The sequence below is a fragment of the Apostichopus japonicus genome, chromosome 21, assembly GCF_037975245.1.
Source record: "Apostichopus japonicus isolate 1M-3 chromosome 21, ASM3797524v1, whole genome shotgun sequence".
In the NCBI taxonomy this organism is placed as follows: Eukaryota; Metazoa; Echinodermata; class Holothuroidea; order Aspidochirotida; family Stichopodidae; genus Apostichopus; species Apostichopus japonicus.
This window is the reverse complement of record NC_092581.1, coordinates 17,313,948-17,341,367: the sequence shown is the minus strand read 5'-3', so window position 1 is coordinate 17,341,367 and position 27,420 is coordinate 17,313,948. Positions and strand designations below refer to the sequence as shown.

Below are 27,420 nucleotides of genomic sequence, written 5' to 3'. Positions count from 1 at the left end.
AGCACTGGATTACTTGCTTTCTAAAGTATGTGCTTCTTCTGATGAAATAACAAAAGGTGGAACCATGGACTAATTAATCAATCACCCAGCTCATCAGTTTGCAGGTTCATAAGGTTTGTTCGATCTTGTTACTTTTAATTCAGAGGTTGCTAAGCAGTACAGATCACACACAGTAGGACCACTGTAATAGCGCCCTCTGTTGAGATGCTGTAGAGCCCCATTGACGATTGACAAGACTGTACCGAGGTTCCGAGCCCAACAATGCTTTCCAGTCCTATAATATTTATTACACATGTTTTTAGCTTAAAACAATTGGAACACATTCATGGGAATGATTCTCAATGTCACAGAGACTTTAATATATGTAGTCTGTTTTGATACCTATATAGCATATTCATGAGTGTGGGGGGTCTCGGCCAGTTGGGACAATTTCCTAATGCTAATACCTCTCTAAACTGTACACCAATATCATGCTCTCAAAGCTTTGGTTTTGACAGTACAAACAGTTCCTTACCTTGATCTGATAGAAACATGATATTCATCATGAGTGCTCTAAAGTGGGACATGACACTACAGTATAGAAAAAAATTGTCCCAACTGGGTGGGGGTCTGTGTGTGCAATAGGAAGTCAACTTTGCCAAAATATTGAAATGAATCGAAATAAAAAAAAACACCTGCGTGTATTAATGGAGATCTACTGAGTGTCTGCTGTGATCCAACATGCCACCATTACAAAATACCAATATCGTTGACAATACATTGACAAGATGACACATGTTACAGGCAAAACTAGCATCATGATAAACTAAATTAAGTCAAGGAACCTTATGAACTAGAAACACATGTTAATTATGAACCATGCTTAGGTAACCTCCTTCAAGTTTAACACAAGAAGAAAACCTGAACAAGATTAAAAAAACAAGTTTAAAAAACAAGAACACACAAACAAGATAAGGATATAAAAGCACCGTGAAAATTGTTGAAAATTTATTTATTCAACGTATCCGACTAAATAGCGAGCTGAGATTTACATATATTAAGATTGAAATGAAGTATTCTGACACCAAGAGATAAAATCAAATTCCCAAATACCCCTGGAGGTATAAACCCTAAATGAATATTCATGTCATTATTAATCCCTCTGCTGTTTTAACAGTTAACAACTCGACCACGACACAGTTTCATATATGCTTGTTTGTGAGTTCCTTGAGCAGGTTGACATGAGATGGCAATAACCGCTCTATGCTTGTGGTGGTGTATAATGAGCTAGGGTAATATGCAAATGAAGGGTCACGCTGGGTCACCTTGTGTCAAATTTGAAAAGCAGACAGGATTGAAACAAAGACTTTCCCTAGCTTCATTCCCTTCATTCCCTGTAGCTGGATATTAAAAATAACTTTATCAAAATTTTGTCACAAATTATGTTAATAAGCGATTGAATTGGAAGAAGAAATTGTATTCGAAAATCAAAATTACTTACACCTGTAAGTATACATGTAAGTATACATGCTACCATTACATCAAGTTACTACACATTTCTATGCTATAGAATATCTAACCACAAGACACAGAACTTTACAAGAACTTATAAAACATAACTTTTACTATAAAAAGTGAAGCATATTTTAATAGGACTATATAAATGTTAGTTATGGTAAGTTTGACAGAACATAATCCATACCACATTATTTCATATAAATTAGCAGCTAGGCCACAGAGAAAATCTGTTTGAAATTCAAATTGAGTCAAACTGAAATATATTACGCTGACAAAGAATCTCAACATTTATAAAAGCAAAATGATAGCCCAAAGTACAAGATTCTCTGAAAATACGTCTGTGAGGTGAAGTATTATATAACAGTAGGCCAACAAGAGCACTAAAAGTTAGAGAGACAGGTAAGGGGTGAATATCTCTCAGCATAAATATCCAATTTCAATAATTAAATGAGCATCAGTACTCAGTAGTATAAAGTATGAGGTTAAGAAATCATAATATTGTTCGATTTATATAGCGCTTTATACCAAAGTTTCAAAGCGCTACAGAGGTTATATTACCCCTGGGCAATGATAACCTATCCGAGAGAGACAATCCCTCCAGTTGGCTGCAGTAATATACTGCGCCCAGTGACAAGTTACCTCACGGGTACCCATTTAACCCCTGGGTGGAGAGAGGCAATTGAGATAAAGCAACTTGCCCAAGGATACAATGTAATGAACTAGGCAGGAATCGAACCAGCAATCCTTGGATCACGAGTCTGACAGCTAAGCCAATAGGCCACCACACTCTCACACAAATAGAAGTGTTTTTTAAATGCTGTAAAACAAATGAAACCTCACAAACCTCATTTTGTGCTTGAAACTTACACTTTACATTCGGAGCAACGAAAAAGCATCGAAAAAGATTCTGTGGTTTCTTGAGAGAGGTGGAGCAAAGCAATGGTTCATGGAACCGGGGGCCCCCAATGTCCAAGGGTTGGTTGAGCCAATGCCATGTGTTTGCAAGACTGACTGAATGAGTTGTCAACATGCCTATACCTTAGTCTGTTTTATATTTCACTAATGACTGGTTTACTAGTTGACAAACAATTAAAACTGTCCACTGCTTTCACTGGGGTAGTTTTATTCACACACCACGAATAGTGCATTTGGCCTGCTTGGTCCTAGTTTTTCCACTGGCGCAAATGATTCCGTTAAACGGTCTGAACTGAATAATATCAAAACCGAGCTCCGCCACGAATGTATATAATTATACAACCTAACTTTTATACATTAATTTTAATTTGTTGATTTCATGCTTTATGAAAGCAAAATATAATATCAAAATTTATAAAAAAAACTACACTCTCACTTTTCGTATGTAATGGTCGTTACTAGATATGGGGCTTCCTGTACCCCAGAATACTGGTGATAGCACCCCATTCACACCCACACAACGTAATTAGTTTGCGTCCCGTTATGTGTGCTTGAGTTGGCTCTTTGGACTTTTGAGAGGTAAAATTGTAAATATGAAATCAAATAATGGGGGGAAAAATTTAGTGACTATGATTATATGAGAAAGGGAGAGAATTTCAGACGTATTCCTTCGGGAATGGAAAAGAAAACCGTAAAGCACGTTGTTCTTGTAATTTACACACCCCAAATGTAAACTTTCGTAGGTCTTGACTTTGAATACTGTAGCAGCTTTTTGACCCATACTAGACACATATTTGGCAATTTCTGTGAGCAAAATCTGCACTCAAGAGTAAACCGCTAATGTCATGTAAAGAAAACCGCAAAAGTGCTCCCAGAATGATTCTTCTAAATTTTGTTCCGTTACAATGTATTACGTACGAGTGTTATTTTTGGAATTAATGAAAGGAACTTCTTACTCCACAGTATCAAAGTTACAGATCGCGTATTCATGTTACATCCATAGTACTATGACCCACGCTCCCACCTACGGATATTGCCTGCAACAAGTGAATCTCAGTTGATGTAGGCGCCAACCTCACAGACTCAAGGAAAAATGATATATATGTGTATATATATATATTTATATATATATATATATATATATATATATATATATATATATATATATATATATATATATGGAGGCTGAAAGTTTTTTCACTGTTCTTGATTTTCCAACTCATTACGATTTTCATTTATATATATATATATATATATATATATATATGGAGGCTGAAAGTTTTTTCACTGTTCTTGATTTTCCAACTCATTACGATTTTCATTTATATATATATATATATATATATATATATGAAAAACTGATGACTATGAAAACAGCAGCTATTATAAAAACAATTCAAAAAAAAGATAAAAACTAATCAAACCAGTGGAAAAATTATGGTTCACCAGATGGGTAGGTACCTGCCCACATAGTAACAATAACTGATTATTGTTTTAAAGTAAAGGTACAGGTCAGAATAGACTGTCTATAAACATGTTTTAGAGTAATGATAGTGCAGTTAGTGCAGTAGTTGGGGGTAGCAGGTAAGTCAGAACACAAGTGCAATATGTGGTCTATAAACACAGCTAGGCGCTGACTGATTAATTTAAACTGAGAATCTAAGGGGCGAAAAGGGTTGTTGCAGCCAATTCCCATGTGGAAGAGTCCGTGGCTTGTTCCCCCCTATCAAAAATTTTAAAAAGGATTAAACCATTTGTTTTTTATTGTGTGGTTTGGAAAAAGGAGAGGGGGGTGGGGGTGGGGATTTAAAGAGATTAACCATCTTCTTATGTAGCACAGCCACACAGATTGAGTCTCAAATGATTAGCATGACACCATTAGTTATAGTGATGCTATGAAATGAAGAAAAAGTGATTGTTTTGTGAAAATGTAACATTTTGTATACATTGTTACAAATCTTATCATGCTTGCTAGCATTGTCATACATATAAAATGGAAATATTGTTAATATATTACATCAGCAAAAGAGTGAAACCTTATGATCCACATACAACCCCACCCCTCCTCCTCCTCCACCTGCCATTCTCCCTCCCTTTCCTCCTCCCCTCCTCATCTCCCAACAAATAAGAACACATAATGGGTAATCTTTTAGTTAGATTTAACAATGATTCTTGTACCTAGTTGAACAAAGTAAGCTTTTGTTTGCAACTGTCCTGACCAATTTAAGTTGAAGAGCGCTTAGAATTACATCCGTTTAGAATCTAAGCTTCTTAGAACGGCAAATTTATGAATTTACAGGGAAAATTTCAGCAGGTAACTAACGTAGAAGTAAAAGCAATTTTTCAGAGCATTGTTTGCCAATAGTTTTGGCGTAATTTTTGACATCTTCTGTGTGATATTCACCCATCTCCGAGGCCAGCTGATAAGTTTCGTACGCCATTATCATCTTCTCGAAAAAGATGAGAACTTTTTTAACGTTGATCGGTTCATCTTCTGAAAATTCAAACAGAATTTAAGTGATTAACTGTGAGTTAGTGTGAAAATACAACATCAATTTGCTATGAAACAGAATACATATTATAATTTCATGAGAAATGAATATTTCATGGTTTTAACTTCATGAAAGACATGAAAGACAATTCGTTTCTTATAACTTATAAAATGGATATTTCAAAACACCCACCCATACATTCACTGGATTTAGATCTTCAAACTAATTGATCTAACATTAAGTGTCCATTGATTATTAGGTTCACTGGAAGATCATGTTTATTCATCAATTGGAAGATCATGCTTATTCATTGGACGGCAGATCATGTTCATTGGAAGATCATGTTTATTCATTGGATGATCATGCTTATTCACTGATTGCAGATCAGGTTGATTGGATGATCCTATTTATTCGTTGGATGGCGGATCAGGTTCATTGCATGCATGAATGGATGTTTTATCCAACATCATTGCATTTTTCAACATGACATTGGAGGCTATAAAACTCTTATAGATTTTCATCAAGCTATGTGCTGCTTTGAGCCACTACTGGACTTTGATTAACATGCCATGTGTTGTATCGAACCTTAACAAATATTCAGCATGAACTGCAAGAAATCACTCACAAATGCCTGCAAGGCTTCCACTTGTTACCTATTTGGTCAGTTGATCACCTAGTTCATTACCATACACAATATTACAAAACCAACTTCATGTAAGTGATCTATTCAAGATCAGAACATTGTCAGACAATAAAGCTATAAGAAGCTTATTTGTCAATCCAAGATTTAATTTTTCCAATCTGTCTCTGACCAGAGCTACCCTATTCCTAGACATTTAGTCACTTCTCATGGTTGAGAAAGAAATCACACCCCCACAGAGATTAAAATATTTTTGAGCTTTGGATACTTTCATTTATAAAGGCATATCTACGGTAGTGCATACATGCCATTTCATACAAGTTGAGAGTGAGTAATCTCAAAGCTATGTTGTCTCTCTGTGGGGTTGACTTAGACTGAGGACTGCACTTTCAGGGACACCTACTTGCCTCAGGCAACAGAATTTTACTAATATCATATCATATCATATCAAAGCATACCATATCATATAATTATGCTGAAATAAGGTTATCAAATTTACATCACACAGGTGTACTGTACACATTACAACATACATAGTTACGTGTAACAGAATTATTCAGCCATGCCTTACAACCAAAAATAGTTTCCCTGCCCCCCCCCCCTCCCCTCCACATTACCCACCGCAGCAATCCAGCATGCATACCAAAAATTAGATGATCATAAAGGAGAAGAGTATTAATTCTTAAATCAAATCTTTTTGGATTATTTGTTCTTCTAGGTATGTTGCAGATGACAAGAAGTGAAAACCTTATACATGGACATACCAATAATATTGACCCTAATGTAAGAATAAGACACCAAGAATAATGAGTTAACTTTTGATCTGAAAGTTTGTACACATTCGGAAAATATTACAGGGGCCTTTGTATTACAACAATGACATTTAATTAATAACAAACGTACAATACACTAGCGAATACTGCATCATATATTATATATTATACAAACATAACATTATATGCTAGCTAGCAAAGTTACATTTTAAATACTGCAAAACGTATTGCATTAGAGGTCAATTACACACAGTTATTACCTAATTAGTGGTGTAATACTTCCATGCACATACTGCAGTTCAAGTTACACACACTATATATAGTAATGTACATGACATTTTACCAACCACACACTGAACATGCTAAACACACTGTATAACACGCACAGTACAAATCATAAATTAATACATGCCTGCCATGTTTATAAGTACACAAAGAACATACCTGACATGTTAATGCATACACACACTAAGGGAGTGATGTAAACATACATATATATCTGATTCACAGATTCTCTCGCATTAACACCATACTATTCAACTACATGTTTGATACTTTGGAGGAAATTTCATATTTAGTTTAATAATATTTTCTACAATCTAGGCTAGATGAAGACTGCAGATGTTTTACCCAGTGGAAAAGTCATTAATTAAAAATAGTTCCTTCCAGCCAAGAAGTCAATAACCCTGCAGGTCATTCAACTCTACCATGGTAACTACTTTGACATATATCTGCTCATAAACAAGTCATTTTTGTGGTTTTATGCCTCAGTTTACTTTTGCACTTAATATTTTGGCAAAGTTGACTTCCTATGGCACACAGACCCCACTCATGAATATATGCTCAGAGATTTCAATAACAAAGTAAGAGCAACATAAAAATATGAGTTATCAAATTTCTAGGAAATGAAACAGACAATTGATGGGTCAGCAAGTCACAAAAGGTAAGGTTTCTTTGTCAAGAATTAAAGTAGACCTCTGGGAGTGTCTTGGTGGGGGGGCAGGGGATGGTGGGGGTGGACATCCAAATATATCACCATTTATGATTAATGGTCATAAAACCTCTGCTTACTGACAAATATTGACACATTTTTGGAAAACAATCGATTTGTTTCCACATCAGTTATTATCCTGTTTTCTGAATGGAGACCAACAAGAAGGAAACATTGAATTAGGACAGTCTCTGTATGAATGTGTACAAAATGTGCTGAGTAGATCACAATCAGTGACTTGTGACACTAAATATACTTGACAAACTAAATGGGAAGGAAGTGGGAGAGCATGTGACCTTGCAACAGGAATTTCTGCCCATTTCTTGTGACTGGCTTGAGAATAACATTTAAATCTATCTGGTGCGTTCCCACATATCCGCTGCAAAAGGTTGTTTACTATGGGCTATTTGAATATAACACACACACCCACATATATGTACATATATATGTATATATATATGTATGTATATATATATATATATATATATATATATATATATATACATATATATATATGTATATATATATATGAATATATATATATATATACATGTATATATATATAAATATATATATATATATATTTATTTATATATATATATATATATATATATATATATTCACAACTTTCTCTGTGAAGATCAAACACATACAAACCTGTACAACAATTGTTACACCCACAGATAATTATTAAACTTGACCACAAATGTGATTAAAGGCAATAAAATAATAATGTCTGATTCTAAATATGGAACAGCTACAATTATGTTTGAGAGATGTACACACGCCTATGCCATATTTAGCAGTACAATTATATACCAGAGGGTGGGTGTATAATAACATGTCATTGAAAAGTAAACATATCACTATGTTCCAAAAATAGTGACTTTGAGGTACAAACTCCTGGCGTTGGCCACATCATTAAACATAACTGCATACAATCAAGATTGTTAATTAAAGTCAATTTGCTAAGAGACATCTTTTGAGTTGTCTCGGCCGCATTCTGGTGTTTAACTTTCAATCAACCAAAATCACTCCAAAAGACATGATGCCAAAATTTCAATGGCCTCTTGCCAATGGAAACATAAAGCTTTACCCTAAATGATTGGGACTCTAAACAGGTGCTTGTATATGCATTAAACTGTTTGAAATTTGCATTTAAAACACATTAAATTTAAACCGTTCGCATTAAACTGTCTGAAAAAATGCTACAGATGCAGAGTAGTTTAAAATGACCGATTGTAAAAAAACATGGAGCTCTTAGATTCGAAGGAATCAAATTACAACATGTCCAGCACCAAAAAAACATGGAGGAGCTCTTCTCATAAATTGCTGAGTTAGAGTTAAATTGGTGAATATTACAGAGAATTAGGCTCCATTCATTATCCTGATGGTACGTCACTTAAAAAAAAAAAATCGCTTTCTAATCTCTATTACTAGTAACGTGATGACCCTTGAATAAACTTTGCTCTCCTTCCTGTTAATTTCCTGGCTCTTTTAAGTCTCATGGAAGGGTTGCCAGCATCAAGAACTAGCTATTTAAAGGGAAACAATCCCCTATCTGCTACTCAAAGTCCAAGAGCATCTGAAGCATCGCCAAGACTATCTACTTTGAGAGGCAGCAAGCTATAAACACAATTCCTATAAAATCATTTTGAATATATGTGAAGGTAGACCTACTCATAAACTAGTGGGGAAACCTTGCAAATAAATTGTTCAATACCAATTTGTATCCATTAAACCCTCCATAGATATATAAACTTGTAGACCAACTTGCACAGAACCTGGGAAATGCCCTTAAATACTAGCTGTCTGCCATGATGTGTGGCTTCTAACTGATCATGTGACTTCAAAATGGAGGACACATGGATGGATTACTTGAGCAGATGACATGACACCGGGCTGCTAGTCATAAAACATATTTCAAAGCTTGAGGGGGGGGGGGTTGTGGGGGGGGGGAGTCTGCAGGTTACATATTTTCATGGTATTCAATACTTATAAATGTACACAATAAAACAGAACAATTTCAATACAGTTAAGAATATGAAGCCGGAAAGACCACATTAACTGTAACGAGATCGTTCTTGTTTCACAGCTGTGGTAATGCATATGTGCTTACATGGAAATCCATGTACCATATTATCCAATATCCATATCAATATATATATATACATGTGTAGCTGTATGATTCAGTAAATATTCGAACAGCGATTTTGCAGTTGTGCTTCAAATCTTTCCGATACAAATGTCGGACATACATATTTTCATGTGAAAGGTCATGCAGTATGGAGGACATTGCACTGAAATGTGGGACAGTCAGGGACCTAGTGCCAGAAATCTGGTCACCCTATTCCAACAAGATACTCACTCATTCAATAATCCAGACTAACTTCCAACACAATTGTTTTTATCATGAGCTGATCCAATCTTTTGAGCAAGTAAAGCTAATCTATCACAGGGCACGGGACTTTGTGTATAATGCTCCAATATCGTTAACAGCAGTAGCCTAGGCTAATAGGCAACATGGGAATTCTGCATGGTAAACCTAGCTACCATATCACACCTTACTTAAATGTCTCTTGTAAAACCACTTTTTCTTAACATATTTGTGTTTATGCAATATTTCAGGCCAGCACTCTTGTCATCCTTTTCAATACTATACTGATTCTATCACTTCGTTCATTATCATGTTTAAATTAAAATTGCTATTTTAATAAAATAAATAAAATAGTACTTATATAGCGCGTTCATCAGCAACGCTGCTCGAAGCGCTTTACAGGAATTGAAACAATAAATACACAGTAAACATTTAAAATACAGGAAACATTCAAAAGCAAATAGTACAAAATATTTTGCTAAATCAAACCATCCCTTTTGGATTCTTTCTGATCCTGAACTTTTACTTCCTCCATATATAAAAGTCAACTATTATATAAATTCTTTCTTATCATATTTCTACCTTCACAGGTGAAGATTAAATCTTTTCTTCTTGGTGAGTAGGATTTAAGCCACCCACTACCTTCCAGAAATATGTTATATGACACTAAAAGTTTGAAAAACATAAATATATACTGGAGGCATTTTGTCAGTTCCCAAATCAGCTTAAAATATATTAATACCTATAAAAGTACACAATTTTAAGAAAAAGCTTTCAAGTTTAGTTTCAAGACCAGCACTAATATTCATAGAGTCTGTAAATCAAATTACCTATTCCTTCTTTATGCTCAACGTAAAAAAACAACCGTAATTATGAAATCTGGAAAAATGATTTCCTAGTAGAATTGTGATTGAACTTGATAAGACAGCCTGAGCTATCTACTATTTTAAGTGCCTGCAGTAGCTATGACAGGCAATTACAACATACACATCAACTATGATCATATTTCTAGGTTGCTTCAGAACGGTAGATTCAGATGAGGAGAGAGTGGCCAGAACCCGGGATGGAGATGGGGGGCGCTGTGCTAAAATGTTACTGAGTTAGTATGTTAGGTGTGAGATAATTGCATATAGGTAGACTGGAGACGGGTAAGGGAGGAACAAAGTACATTCGACATACACATCAACTATGATCATATTTCTACGTTGCTTCAGAACGGTTGATTCAGAGGAGGAGAGAGTGGGCAGAACCCGGGATGTAGATGGGGGGCGCTGTGCTAAAATGTTACTGGGTACATTCGTTAGGTAGAGAAAAGTGCATAAGTTGCCTGAAGTGAAGTAAATTTGACATACACATCAACTATGATCATATGTCCAGGTCACTAACCCTGAAGCAACATTTTTGGAGACAAGTTCATAATTCACTTCTGCTGCGATCTGGCAAAATTTATCACTGATTATGACCTGTATTCATTGAAAAAATATGCAAATATATGAAATTAGACTATACATAGCCGTATGTGTTGAAACCATGCCCATTGGATGTAGATAATAAGGGGGGAGGGGGCCATGTGCCCTACAAAAACTTTCACATGAGGGTCAATGACTCAAAATAAGCTAAATAGGCTAAATACACATCCAAATGCCAAATGCACTGAATGAAGTGCATGTTTAAATTGGATTTTAATTTTTAATGAAAAAAGCAATTTAATTAAATAAGATTCTAACTTGACACATAGGCAGGTTGGGCATGAGTGACAGTTTACTTTGATCAGTCAAACTGTCAGTTTTTCTTAATGCATTAAAGATTCCGCTTCATCTGAAAATGGTTTTATGAAATAACAGTGGATTTTGGCAGATTATCTTGCAGGGAGAGATGAAAAATATACTTGCCACCACCCGATGATTGGGAGTGGCTAGCTACTCGACTCCGTAGCCTGCTGACCCACCCAAACCAAGAAATGCTATGTATATGTTTTAACAATACCATATATTGAAAAGTGTGCAATTTGTAACATGGAACGAACAAGTAACAAATATAATGGTAGGGTTAAAACCATTTTTCTGCTAAACATACAGTCCTACTGTAAGCTGATATTTCACCAAATTGGTTAAGCCAGTCTGGATGGAGACAAAGATATTGCTGGTACGGAGATAAAGCTGTTACTTCTAAGTCAGAATAAATGTAGTTCTATATCATTGATTACAACAATTGTTATGTTTTTATAGTCTTCATGAGAATATTAGTTTTAATAGCCTTCGTGAGAACGAATATTTCACGTTTCTATGAAATCCTTGCTTTTGGATAAAAGCATGAAGTATTTCCCAGATCTGTATAATAATTCAAAAGGGATTCAATCATTTCGGAAGAAATCATGTTCTAATCCTCAGGGTAATGTTTACCACAGTTGACACCACAATACCACAACACTTTTTATAAAGATTTGTCTTAGGATTGTTGCAAATTACATTATTAATGTTTACATTGAGATCAAAAGGACATCAATCATGAATAGTTAAGAATCATCTATCCTGAAATGCACACAAATTTAATGCTAATGAGATTAGATATCAACTAAATGCTATAGACACTTCCTGCAAGATATCAAATGTATATATATATCCTTATCCTCAATCTATATCAAAAGCAAAACATAACAGTTTTCTATCATTAATCTTGTTTTGCAGGGACTATTTATTTAGTTTAATGTCCAATGGATGATATCTATTTTATTTCTAAAGGGCAGAATTGTCATTCCTTCGGGTGATCAGCTTTATTTTTCGGGATTATTTTATAATGTGGTATTTATATCTTTACTGAAAACATGATTGGGAGAGATACTGGCATCCCTGGCTATGGCTCTTTGACTGTCTACTTTGTCTACTGTCTACTTCTGTCTACTACTGTCTACTTCTACTTTGTCCTAAGTCTTCTTTTTCGTTATTGAATGAATGAGAATTACTGTGAAACTATGAACTTATTATCGAATTGTATCAAGCTTTAAGAACTGTCGAGAGAAAAAAAAACAAGCGAATAAAAAAAACGAAATAAAAACACCCTTTTATTTCTCTCAATGTTTCCTTTTGTTTCTTTCACCTTTTAGAAAACTCTCACAAATAAAACTGTCTGACATCATGTGGGCGACTCTTTCAGTAGTGTTACTAACATGAATTAAGTTTGGATATAAAAGACGACCAAAGACTTCCATCTATATTATGAGACCTGGTTCTGAGTTATAATGAAACTTGACCATGAATGCTGGAGAGGGAGTCTCCTAACATTGGAGTGGGGATGGGGATGGGGGTGGGGATGGGGGTGGGTATAGGGGTGGGGATGGGTTTTGGGTGGTCAGAGAGGTGGGTGAGAGAGTAGCCTCAGTCTGGAGATATTGTACTGCACTAAATGGACACAAAACTGATGGTAAGGATCAAGCAGCCAAATGGTTGGTATGAGAGTTTACATCCAATATCCGCATCCAGAATAGTTCGTGGCTTGGTTTAAGGAAGACTTAATAGTTCAGATACTAGACTTGAGGAGCCTTTCCAGTTGTTCTGTTTCTGACCAACTGACCAGCTTTTCGATTTACTTTTTAACATCAGTTTCAGATTGATAGATCACTTTCACCAATTTTTGTTGGCTCTTGTTCAGCCTACTCTTATGGTAAATCAGCTATAGATATAGACCCGCATATCTGGCAACCAGCTCAGCACCCACCAGCATGTCTTCTCCAGTTACAATCTTGCGTGTAATTCGTTCATCACTAAGGCGTTCATTCACTATTCAGAGTTTGAAATGCGGCTACCATTTACAAAGCATCAAAAAATTCCATATTGATAAAAGTCTTTGCACTACATTATTCTTTTGACTTTTAACAAATTAAATACATTTTTATGGCCTATCTTATACTTTATAGCCATTTTGTTGACTACAATACTGAAATAGTATAGGCATATAATCTGCCCATGATAGGGAACGAGAGCTTATCATGAAGTTGACCAGGTTGTAATGATGGGGGTTGGATAATCACTTTCTATGACCTTCTCAATGACCTGCCATTGCCCCAGCCTCCGTTCCCCATCTGTCTGTGACTGTGTGAATTAACTTTTTGTAGGACATATTTTAGTGTGGGTTCTCATGAGAGCTTACCTTGCCTCCCCCTAAACTGCACTGCATAAAAAATTTATAAATCAGGTCATTGGTGCACTTCCAGGATAAGTATCACAAACTGAAACATTTTTCACTACTATACATGAGCCCTTTAGGCATCAACTGACATTCTCACTACTATACATGAGCCCTTAGGGATTAACTGACATTCTAGCCCTTAGGCATCAACTGACATTCTCACACTACTATACATGAGCCCTTAGTGATCAACTGACATTCTCACTACTATACATGAGCCCTTAGGGATCAACTGACATTCTCACTACTATACATGAGCCCTTAGGCATCAACGTTCATTCTCACTACGATACATGAGCCCTTAGGCATCAACTGACATTCTTGCTACGGTACATGAGCCCTTAGGGATCAACTGATTTTCTCACTACTATACATGAGCCCTCAGGCATCAAATGAAATTCTCACACTACTATACATGAGCCCTTATATAGGGATCAACTTACATTCTCACACTACTATACATGAGCCCTTAGGCATCAACGTACATTCTCACTACGATAAATGAGCCCTTAGGCATCAACTGACATTCTCACACTACTATACATGAGCCCTTTTATAGGGATCAACTTACATTCTCACACTACTATACATGAGCCCTTAGGCATCAACTGACATTCTCACTACGATACATGAGCCCTTAGGGATCAACTGACATTCTCACACTACTATACATGAGCCCTTAGGGATCAACTGGCATTCTCACTACTATACATGAGCCCTTAGGCATCAACGTTCATTCTCACTACGATACATGAGCCCTTAGGGATCAACTGACATTCTCACTACTATACATGAGCCCTTAGGGGTTTATAGGAGTAAATAGTCACCAAACCTACTATAGTTAACAATGTCAGCTCCAATTCTTATCAATGCATAGGTAAATACGCTATGAGACGATTGCATCCCTATAACAGATTTCCGAAAGTAAAAACCTTCCGCTGTGAGAGATTAAAACAGCAAACTCAGAAGATATTTTGTGATCAAATGTTTGCAACTTAGAAACGGTTACATTTACAAATGTGTTCAAACATCTTACCTTTGTCTGTTTCATCTAGCCTCGAGTAGGGATTTTTTTCTAATTTGGCGTAGCATTTCTTTATTGGTTGCCAGGTATATGCCATTGGACATAACAGGAAGGATGGGTGGAAATGACCCTAATGGTAGAGTAAAACATATATACAAAGATAATAATACTAATGTATAAACTAAAATAAAATAAAACTGTTAGCAAACTGCTTATCCACTAGAGAGCATGTGTAACAGAATGTGTAAAAGTAAGTTGGCCTGACGTTTCGATCCTAGCAGGATCTTCTTCAAAGGCTAAATTTAAATGTATAAACTAAGTACATTTATTAAAAGTTACTTGTCATTTAGCCTCTGGAGAAGATCCTGCTATGATCGAAACATCAGGCAAAACTTACTTTTACACATACATTTATTAAAATTAGGAATTTCAAAACTTACTTTTATACATACATTTATTAAAATTAGGAATTTGATAGTTATAGTATTAGTACAGCATGAAATGATTTTGAATAGGATCAAATGAGAGCATTGACATACTTTGTACCTTCAATCCCTAGAACATAGAAACAGCAGTCTAGGGTTGAAATCTTTCAGTTTGATTTAATTAAGAGCAGGACATTTGTGTTGCTATGCTGTATCTGCTATCCTAACACAATGCAGAGCCTACACAACAGAGACACAGGACATTCAGTTTTTAATAGTATGTCAGTTAGGGACTGGTCTGTGGCAATTTTAAACATTCTAAAAACAAAAATCCAATTTTAGTATCTTCTTCTTACCGCAAGATATGAGTCTTTGAAAGTGGACTTGTCCTACAAATTTAAAAATATGCCTTTCCTCTCCTTGGTTTTTTATTTACACCAAAGCAAATTGTGATAACAAAGGGCAGAGGATGAAGACAAATGTCATTGGTACTTTATTTAATGAATCTGGTTGTAGAATTTTGAAGGAATTGTCTTACAACTTAGAAGACCAGTTCAGATAGGAAAACTGTGGATTTCTCCTGGATAAAAACCCATCGTACTTTGGCTGGCAACGGACTAAACCCATGACCTCCCATGTGCTGGGTTTCATCGCTTCGAATGAAACTGCTTGTATCTACACCACCATGGCGTATTTTAATATACACATCTCTACAGATATCTGCTGCGCTCTAGCACCAATCTTTGCTTTCTATGCACCCTGTGTCCACTAAATCTTATGGCGAGCGATCTTTCCAGTACTCCTCAGCCCTCCTTTGGAATAAACTCCCACTCAACATAAAGAATGTCGTGTCTGTGGAGATCTTCAAAACTGTTTTGAAGACACACCTGTTTTCATTGTTATAATTGTTTTGTTTGCTCTTATTGTATATTGTGTACATATCTTTCACTTTCTTTTGTACAGCGCGGCGAGACTTTATTGTAAGTTGCGCTATATAAGAACTATTTATTATTATTATTATTATAAACCAGTTACAGAGTAAGCTAACATTTAGTGATTTGTCTGCTGTCCCAGATCTGTGTTTCTTACCTTGTATCTCATCTTCACACAGTTATGAATGTAAAAGCCCATATAGTAATGTTCCATTTTGTTCCAGATTTTGTGCAAGTCTTGAGTAAATGCAATCTCTCTGGAAGAGAAGAGAAAAGAAAAATGAAAGAATTAAAAAGAGGAAGTTACTCCAAATTAGATATAATAAACAGTCTTTTAAAGTGTAACCATTAGACCTCATTACCAATTTGACTAACGTAATACTATTGTGACTAACATTGCTATTGTGACTGATGTTACTAATGTAACTATTGTGTCAATTTGACTAGCATTTCTATTGTCACTAACATTACTATTATGATTGACATTATGTGTAAAAGTAAGTTGGCCTAACGTTTCGATCCTAGCAGGATCTTCTTCAAAGGCTAAATGACAAGTAACAGGAACACAAGGGACAAAAACACCCACAGAATGCAGACAGGTTAATGAGCTGCTAGGATCGAAACGTCAGGCCAACTTACTTTTAAACATTCTCCTACACAGGCTCTCAAGTGGATAAGCAGTTTGCTAACAGTTTTATCATATTATGATTGACATTACTAATGCAACTATTGTGTCAATTTAACTAATGTAACACCATTGTGACTATAAACATTACTGTTGTGCCTGCAATGTAACTATTGTGTCAGTTTGACTAATGTAACACTAATGTCACTAACATTACTATTGTGACTGACGTTACTATTGTCACTAACATTACTATTGTGACTGATGTTACTAATGTAACTATTGTGTCAATTTGACTAACATAACACTATTGTCTCTAACATTACTATTGTGACTGACGTTACTAATGCAACTATTGTGTCAATTTCACTAACATAATACTTTAGTGACTAACATTACTAACCTAATAAAGTAACTATTGTGTCAATGTGATTAACATTACTAATGAGACATCATGTCCTGCCTAATAAACAGTTCTCAAGATGTACATTGGCAAAAGTGCACATAGAAGTTCTGCCTTGTTATTGCAATTGTAATTATCCCATCAAACTTTCTTTTATAAGGTATTTAAAATCATCAAATCGATACTGTGTTTAAGGGAATCCAGGCCATTTATAAGACAAAAAACAAGCTTTCTAACGCTGTCGATTCAAAAGCCATGTTACTTTTTCTTCTCAACAATCTGATTCCCTAATGACTTCATAATGTATCAAACTAATTCATATTTTTAAGCCATGTCATCACTGCTTCTTATAACACTCTGATCCGCTGAATTAATTAATAACATCAATTAATCCCTATCGTCTCACCGTAGAGCAGAATAGTTTCCTAAGGAAAGAAAGTGATAGTCTGGATCGTAATAAAAATAAACCGAAGAGACAGAGTGGGGAAGGATGTCGAGCACGGCGACCGCGACCAGTTTGCCGTCGATGCGGTAGTGTTGATGGAAAGAACCAAAACCGTATTTCGGAAAAGGATATTTAGTTTCTTCTTGTAAAGGAGACTCAACCAGGAACCTTGTGAACTGCCGAGGAAAGACGAGAAAATATCTATGAATACCCACAATGCATCAACATATACAAGAATACTAAAAATGAATATCTGAATACTAAAATAACATATTGTTAATATTCAAAGAAGGTTATTTTTTTATGCAGCCGGTAGGTGCTAATACCACTTCATACTTTACTCTCACAGTATGCTTCAAAGCACTCACACTGACAGTATGAGCAGTTCTTAACCTAACCTAATACTTTCAGTACAAGTGCTACAAAGTATGAAGGTACAAATACATATAAAATTGTCTCAACAAGTGTGTTTTATGATTTAATTACCTGAGCAACAGAACACTGTGATGGCTTATCCTTGTGGATTGCCATCTGGTATTTCTTGTAGAGTGCATAGCTTTCATCAAAGGTACTGTTGAACTCAAATCTCCTTGGCTGCGATCGTACAAGTTCAACCTATTTTTTTTTGCAAAATATGAAACAAAGTTATGTTGATGAAAAGATTGAAAAAAAAACAAATATAAAAACCAAGTGACCTATTCAAACTACACAAACTAAATGAATAAAAGTGAATAAAACTAACACCAGTATCACATAAAGGACAGACAGATAATTTATTAAGATGTATATCACATCCACCTTGGACATCCTCAGGAAGTAAAGTTTTAGGTTTATCCTGCTTGTAGGTCAGTCAACTAAGGTGGAGTAAAAAAGGACCAAATAGACCATTCCTAACAGTCACATCCATCCTCACTCACTCACAGTGAGAAATGTTTGAACTGTTCTACACCCTAAGACACATTGAATACTCATGCTGATCCCTTCTCCCCTCTAATCAAGTCCATCTCTGTCCTTAAACCTGCACAGAACCAACACAAAACTTCTGCCCACTTTCAGCCTATCAAAGTGACACAAGTCAAACCAGTTTGCTGACCCATGACACCTCACCTCTAACCAGCTAAAGGGACCCAGGTCACTATCTTTGACCAAAGAGACTGACCAACGAGACTAAAAACCACTCACTCACCGCTAGCCTACCCAAATGACCTAGGTCAAACTTCTGCACACATGGAGTGTATCAAAGGGACCCACGTCAATGAATTTGAAGACACCTGCTCACCTTTAGCTTATGCATTGCATTTGGTCCGGGGTTATCGTGCTCATTGATGTAATCTTGCAAGGTTTTGCCTGGTTGAGAAGGAGGAGGGGGAGGGGGAGGGGGAAGAGGGGGGTCCACAGAAGAGCCCTCAGATATGTCTTCTGCCTTGGGTTTTTCTGGCTTGGTTTTTTCTTGCTTGGGTTTTTCTGGCTTGGTTGGTTCTTGCTTGGTTTCTACTTCCATGGTTTCTTCTTTCATATCTGTGTTACCAGATGCTTGTTTGGCTGCTGCAAGCTTTGCTAGTTTCTTTTCTCTTCTTAATTGCTTTGCCTTCTTGGGAGGTGGCTTAGTGGGATCTCTGCCCTCTCCTAATAGACAAAATATGAAACCTCAAAGTTCACTCGATTAAACCAAAAAAACACATTCCTCTTGGGGTATTCATTTGTTAATAAATCTTATCAATATCCACTTCCAAAGTTAAAGGGCAAATATATTGAAGAGAAACATCTGACGTTTTCTGCTGAAGTTTCAAAGAAGGTCTCTACACTAGGGTGCATGGGTATAAGCAAACACAGATACAGGTATACCCGCTGACATATACCCGGTATTACTGGGTATAATGGAAATGTTCCTGGAACTGCTTCTTACAGCGTTTACTGTACTTTCAAACACTAGCTTGAACCGTATGGACACTAGCCTACAAATGTATTTGCAGTTTTATGACCAAGACTTTCCCATCTATGCTTTTGTTTTGCAGCAACTAATTTAAAGATTTGATTATTTGATATTTTACTCGCGTGTCTTAGACCTACTTTAAGCACGTTTGACCAGCGCAGGTTTCTCTTAGACCACATTGCATTGCTAACATACTGTAAACTGCAGATTCCTTACTAGACAAAATGAATATATGTATTGTTATATTGTACACACACTAGCCATCATGATCCAATTCTTTTTTCCTTTCGTACCGAAGCACATGTTTCAAAACCTCCAACAGGTACTGTTCTGTACTCTGTACCTCCCCCTCCCCCTACTGTATGTTGACTGTTCCAAATAATCGTGTGTAATGTAACCCATACATGCTTGTGATTGACCAATTAGGCTAAAACCATTTTTGAATGTGAAAACGCAAGTAACAGCTCACCCTTTCATTGACCTTTTGTCCGGTACTGTACGCAGCAAGAATCTTTACAGTTGGGGACTACAGGGAGTGGTAAGTTATACACGATAAAAAAGTAGGCAGCGTGTATTATCTTGGTCGTCTTTTGATCCGGTATTATTTTTATTGGGTATTCAAGGGTTGTTTCGGTTATACCTGGTATTTCGGTATATTCGTTGATGACAGATTTCAATACCGTCGGTATGGATATGAATAAAATACCAGGTATATTGATATACCAACCACCCTACTCTAAACCTATACCTACTAACAACAGTTTGAAAATTAGGCAAAAGGTGTAACTCACTAAAAACGAAAACGGCAAACATTTACAGAAGGTCCAACTCAGGTACTATTTTGAAAACTTGGCATGTGCTTTACTTACTGGTTAGCAATGCGGAGGGTTGGGTGGGAAGAAAAAATTGGTTGGGACGGCAGGAGAGGGGACGTTGTATTTGTGGTTTGGGCTTATATGTCTATATATTAATTATATATCATTATTTGTATTGGGGAGTGTTGTACCCTGTTAAGCTCTCCAGAGTTTCTGTACAACACTTCCTCTCACAATATTATTCATTCTAATTTTTCCTTATATTTATATGATTGTAAATTTTCTGAACCAATGCTATTTTCTTGTATATATGTTATATAAATATGTAAATAATGTTTTGAAGGAACAAATAAAATGAAATGAAAAATGAAATGAAATAAATATATCAAAACTTCACAGAACACATAACTCAGGCACTGCTACCCCTAGTCATGGCCATTACTCACAGAAAAATACAAGAGGTCGAGGAAGATTGTAATTCAAGAACCGATTTTTAAGGTTTGAAAACTCACCAGGTCTTGGTACTCTGGCCTGCTTCTTTTTTGGCCGACTCTCAGCTGCATCAATGCTCATTGGTTCCTCTCCTCCTTCTTCTCCTTGCTGCTTCTCGGTAGCCTCTCCTTCCTCTGTGTCCTCTTTCATCTCTATGTCTGTATTTCCTGAAGCTTGGCTATCTTTTTCTGGGTCTACTTCTTCTTTCACGGCGACATCTTTATCGTTCTTCTTCTCATCATCTTCGTCATCTATCCAACTACACGACGGTTCTCCAGGTTCTGCTGCTTCCATGCTCTCTTCTTCTTTCGGTTTGGACGGCCGTCTTGTCCCTGTCTTCAGATATCTCGTAACCCTATTGAGAATTTTCTTGTGAGCCTTGGACACCTGGAAGTCCAGAGCTGCACATTTAACGGAATAACAGGGACAGCATGTTATGTCCATGCTCGGTTTGTAAACGTACTTGCCGCTCCTTTAAAGACAGACAGAACAAAGAAAACAAAAGATGATATCAGTAAAGCTCTCTGTGAATGCTGGCCCTTTAATATACAGCATTAATACAGTCACAGCTGAGACCTGAAGGTACCTTCTCTTTACCCTCGAAATGTACCGACCACCAGGAGAAGACACTACAGGAAATATCAATGTCATGAGAACTTTAGAATGCGTTTAATTTCATAATCGAAATCATAAATGAATTAATGACGTAAGAGGCAATGTGTATCAACCATGAAACACCGATTTGCACACTCTGAGTTTTATATTGCCTCAGTGGCATTTTTCATACTGGTTCACTAGTATGAGATACGTATCACATCATTGTCTTAAAGCAGCATTTTGCGTCCTTTTCTATGATTTTTCTCAACCTCACTGACTCCACTATGTCATAACGACATACATAACTAGCTTATCTATTTAAATCTTACTTCAAATGGTGGAATAAAAGTCGAAAATTTGCAACTTTTACATGGTTTTTCTCCAAGATATTTTCCGTTGGGATGTCAAAAAAGTAGAAAATGGCGACCAACGCAAAATGCTGCTTTAAGAGGTTTGTTTGTTCATAATGCAGTACACAATGGACAGCTTCTCACATGTCAATAGGAAGATACAGAGGTATTTGTTTCAATGGCATATTGAGCTGCACAGGTAATCTGAAACAGATGATTTGCAAAAAGTTATATCGATTCATCTTGCTACGCTACAATGAGGAATTTAACAACTGACAGATGACTCCACTTACTTTCGGGCCATTAGTGTAAGAAGGAAGGTTAAGACCTAAAAGTTTCGAAAATGAAAATGCTCCGTTGATTTTTTTTTATTATTCCGTCTATGAGAGAGAGTACACACTCTTTCACTTTCTGTATCAGCTAATGCTGTGTAGCAGTACAAGCTGCATAACATTTTATTGAGGAGCCTGTGCAGTGGATTAAGTGGAACTTTACATATGGATGGCTTTATATGTACACATTTTGACATTTCAATACATATGGAAGTTTAACAGTATTATTGAATATTGTCAGCCTATATCATGCACATTTATAAACAAAAAACCTCAAACAAACACAGAGATGTAGTAACAATCGAAGCAGTTAACATGGTGTATTCTATCTACTGATGATTAAAAGCCACACAACACTAACGTAGAGGAAACTTTGTTATCCAGATTTTTATTTACATCCAGAGAACCTCCAGATGCATTTCTAACAATCTCACGTAACTATCACTGACCATGAATGTTCAAGCTACAGTAGCCCCAATGATGACAGTTCTAAGGTTTCAAGTTATACATTTCTGCAAAGTTAAATTATATAAATCCCTGAATCCTTTAAACTGGTCTCAAAAGTTATTCCATGAGACTGTAAAGTGCTTACCTCCGCAATCCTCTGTCAATGAGAAGTTCGTAATCATGAATAGTCAGCCTATACGCCCACATACCTGGTGATGGAAGAAACAACGATTAATAAAAAAAAAAGCTCATCGCAACCCAACAACAAGAATTCACTTTGAAATTCATCTCTTTGTAGTTAAACAAACAGCAGTGTGATGAATAGTACTAATATCCACCTTTCAAATCAATCAAGATATTGTCTAATATATATTTCAAAATTTCACAACAAGCTTAAACTTTATCATCCATACACTCTTTATGTTGCTTTCCAATCATCCAGTGCCTTCCAATCATAAGGTCCCCGGTTCGAGTATCTCCAAGATTAATGTATGTCGTCCAGTTACAGATTTGTTGACAATTGGCAATTCATAATCATGGACGTTTAATATGAATCTAAGAGACTGACTTCAGTCAGCTTGAGGCTTTGATAAGCCAATGAGGTTTCTTCCTGAGTTCCTGCTTGCAGGAGGATCTAAAATACATATAAATATATACATACATACACATGTTTTTTGGGTCTTGATGATGCTAGTAATTGCTTCTTTAACACATATTCCATGTTGATGATGATGATGATGATGATTATGATGTCAGCTCGTCAAACCACAAATATTTTGAATAGTTAATCCAATGGTTTGTAATCCTACCATCTCATTTCAACTGTTTCAGCTTCAGCAATTTAATGATGCTGAGTTATGTCAAATACCACTTTCTTATTACGTGGTCTAATTCTGAGAAGCAGATTTAATCTTCTAAATCTTTCCCTTTTATTTACTCTGAGGGATGGATAATCCTAGTCGTACAGCATGGACAGTGAATCTCTCCAAACTACGAAATTTCTTGTATGATGTTTGATATAAACTGTGACTTCAACAAGCATCTCTCAATATTTACTTCACACAGAATGGCCTGCTTCTTACTGTTTATGGAATATGGATAGCTGCTGTGGATTTTTTTTGGGGTGTATTCATTTCATATTTGCAAGTGCTACAGTGGGTCATACATTACCATTAAAACATCAGGCACAGTAACTACTCTTTTAATACTGCCCTTTGAGGCTCGACGCTTGATAAGTGTGATTTTGATTTGATCAAAAATCTCAGAAAATCTACTTAGTACAACTCTTTTTCTTACTGTTTTGGTTATCGTTGGTTGGGATTTTTTCATCAAATTGTCAAGTAGACATTACACTATATCATTGAAACATCACACAAGGTTTCAGTGGCACAAAAATACAAACATTATGAAAATGTTAAATGTGTTGCACACAACTTTGTTACCTCAGGAAAAAGTCAATGTTACTGATCAAATCTTTGTCTGAAATGTTTTATTTTGTAAGAAAAAATACAGACTTACCTCTTGAGTAATTGGTGTCTGTTGCTCCACAATAACCACACCGACCTCCACGGTGATCACTTAAAAAATTCACCACAGAGTACTCGTACAGATCCATTATGAACAGCCACTTAAGGAGAAAATATCAATGTTTCAAAGAAACCTCCTGGAGGAAGAAGCATTTAAGAACTATTAGTTATATATTATATCAATGTTCAATAAACTCTCGCAAAACAAGTAAAAATCATCTCAAAAGCAAATCCATTTAGGCATCTATGTGAGTTCCCATCACACGAAGCCAAAGAGCTTAGTGTGTAGTAAGAAAGTGGCAATTTTTCACTTGTTTATGTCAACATTTGTTGACAATCACAACTTAAGGTCAAATTTACAATTGTGTACCTTAGGCCTTGGTCTAATTAGGGAGTAGCTATAAAATTCCCGACCACTGTAAAAAATCATGTTTTTGAAAATGAGTCGGCTCAGTCGAAGCGATAAGTCCTTGTTTCTATTTCTGTTAGGTACTTGTAAAAACCCCTCACAGGTATCACAACGAGGATGTTGGAACACAGCGCAGCAGTGCTAATAACAATGCGTGGGCAATCTTGTCTTAAACACCTCAAGACTAGGGCTCACTTTAACGGCCAAGGATTGCGTATGCCAGTCTTTTATAGTCCTAGGATAGAAACTATACTGAAAAGCGTGGAATTTGTGTATAGCGGCTACGCTTCCCTGGTTTCAAGAAGGGATTAGTCTCGTTTGGGACTGCAACTAGGCCATTAATAATTTGGTAAAAAAGCATGAGTCTGGCCCTTTTCCTTCTTTCTGTGAGGGGTTCCCATTTCAAAGTCTTCAAGATCTCAGTGACGCTGGATTGCCTATGGAAAACACGAGTTACAAAACTTGCTGCCTTCCTTTGAATTTTTTCTATTTTATCTTGGTCTGAGACCTAATAAGGGTCCCAAATCTGAGCTGCATATTCAAGAGCAGAACGACACATAGACATATAGGCCAATTCATGTAATTCTGGTGGGCAAGAGCGTAAATTCCTATTAAGGAAGCCAAGGGTTCTGCTGGTCCTAGAGCAAATCTTATCAATATGTGTAGAGAAAGATAAATTGTCACTAATCAGGATACCAAGATAAGGTTTCATTCTGAGAATGATGCAACTTGATTATATCATAAAAAGGATTATATCTAAAGATTATATATCACTATATCATGAAGATTACATAATAAAAAAGTCCACTGAGCCTCTGTTCTGGGGCTGAGTTGCATTCACATTTGCAGTGGGAGTTTGAAACTATATTTGTAATAGAATATTGATTGCATGTACAGGATGTTACATGAAACTGTCCTCGGGTGGAGGCAAAATCGCAGTGTTGATAGGACATAGTTTATTTGATGACTGTAACTGCACCTATGGAGGTGAATTGAGGTTTCAAACCTGTGTGGTATTCTAAAGTTGTCCCCTCAATACTATAAACCCAAAAGTATTTATGTTTTAGCTGGTGATGAAATGCATCATTTTGCTTATATCCAAGAGCACAAATACAGCAGCAATTGCTTCATATTGCTAAGAAGTAGGTAACTCTTTTTTTCTCAGAACTCTTCCTGTTTCAGGTTTGCATACACTGATACAGTTCCTTTCCATTTTAATACTTTATGAACACTATGACAGCTGACATGAAATATTAAACAGATAGGCTATTTGGGTCAGCAAATTCTGTTTCTAAAACTCAAATATAACTTGAGGTTTGAAAATTACAATGATTGCACACTACTTGCTTAGTAATTTATACGCTATGCGATTCAGCTTAGGGAATAGCCTAACGTTACATATCTCCTAGGAAATGCTGCAAAGCCTAGCCTAGGACTGTAGGAGTAGGAATGTATTTGCTTAGGCTGTAGGCTAGGCCTAACAAAGAAAAGTTGACACCCGTCACACAAATTGGTTAACTTAGTGGTTACCTTTCTTACATTAAGTCCAGTAAAATTTTCCAATTTAAATAGACATTAGTGAACAAGAAGACCTCTAATGAGAATTTCCATCATCAAAATATTAGTTTCGATTCTCGATTGTGCTATATCATCGGAGTCTGAAATGACTCGTTAACTATTGGTATACGTAGCATATAGGGAAATTCCCAGAAATTAAAAGCCAAACTTTAATGTAATGCCAGCACACTCTGCAAAACAGAACCGAGATTATAAGATCGTCTGCCCGCTACTTTATGCTTATCTGGGCCTAAAAGTTGATGTAAAGGGTTTATTATCAACAATGTTTCTCACAATAAGCAAAACTTGTCCAAATCATCCAATGTAAAGAAACTGAAACTCGTCTCATGTTCAGGATGGGCTGTAAATTTGGAAGAGATACTTGGTCTAGAATTTTCTCAGTGTAGGCTATATATACTACCTTGGATAGTTATAGTTTGTATTTCCGATCAGAATTCTTTCGTGTGGAGTATGCACTAAAATGTTAACTATGCTCTATGGAATTGTGTTTTGCGGCACATTACAGTTCAATGGCTCAAGTTGCAGACATGTTTTATGTCAATTTGAAACAGTGGCGTAGGAAGGTACTTTTGAGTAGGGGGGCTGCAGACTGATGGCCGGCCTGGGGGAGGGGTCTAAGAGGAGGGGGTGTCCCCCTCCCCTTTGGAATTTTTGCATTTCCAGGTGGCCTCAGATGCAATTTGGTGCAATATAGCACACTTCAACACCCACTCCATTTTGTAAACTTAATTTTGTATTTTCACCTGGCCTAAGATGCAATTTGGTGCTCCAAATGAGATTTTTTTCTCATTTGGAAATGAAAAAGGGGTTTTCTGACTTGCGAACCGGGGGGGCGGAATGATACTTCCGCCCCTCCACATTTTTCACTGGGGGGGCTGGCGCCCCCAGCCCCCCCCGGTTCCTACGCCCTTGATTTGAAATATTCGTAATGACTTCTTCACTCAGGAGACACACAATTAATAGAATGGTTGCACGTGGACGGTTGTGATATTGAAAATTGTGTATGATTTCATTAATATCCTTTAGACACATAAAATAAACCTTTTTCGGTGTACTAGCTTTTTCCCCTCAAAGCCTCCATTGATTCCGTAACTAGGTTTACTTGTTCCGCACTTCTGACCCATAATTTTGTTGTTTTGATATACACACAAGCAAAGTATCTCCAAACTTCGACGTTAGTTTTATCACAAATTTTTTATATAGCATCTCGAAAAATG

At 36.3% G+C, this 27,420-nt stretch overlaps 1 protein-coding gene across 3 annotated transcripts; it reads right to left on the bottom strand.

The window, feature by feature from the left end:
• Positions 1-970: 970 nt before the first annotated feature.
• On the bottom strand, positions 971-26,501 carry LOC139963103 (arginyl-tRNA--protein transferase 1-like). Of its 3 annotated transcripts, none has more exons than XM_071963621.1 (10): positions 26,477-26,501; positions 24,209-24,353; positions 22,836-22,899; positions 20,985-21,436; positions 19,004-19,350; positions 18,211-18,339; positions 17,686-17,900; positions 16,409-16,508; positions 14,907-15,024; positions 971-4,906 (listed from the first exon to the last, which is right to left on the bottom strand). In XM_071963621.1, exons 2-10 carry the CDS (start codon positions 24,303-24,305, stop codon positions 4,731-4,733), a joined length of 1,698 nt encoding a protein of 565 aa, XP_071819722.1. In that variant the 5' UTR covers positions 24,306-24,353; positions 26,477-26,501; the 3' UTR covers positions 971-4,730. The 3 variants fall into 3 exon arrangements, with proteins under 3 accessions (XP_071819722.1, XP_071819720.1, XP_071819721.1); XM_071963619.1 differs by lacking the exon at positions 26,477-26,501 and adding an exon at positions 26,156-26,335; XM_071963620.1 differs by lacking the exon at positions 26,477-26,501 and adding an exon at positions 26,165-26,335.
• Positions 26,502-27,420: the final 919 nt, after the last annotated feature.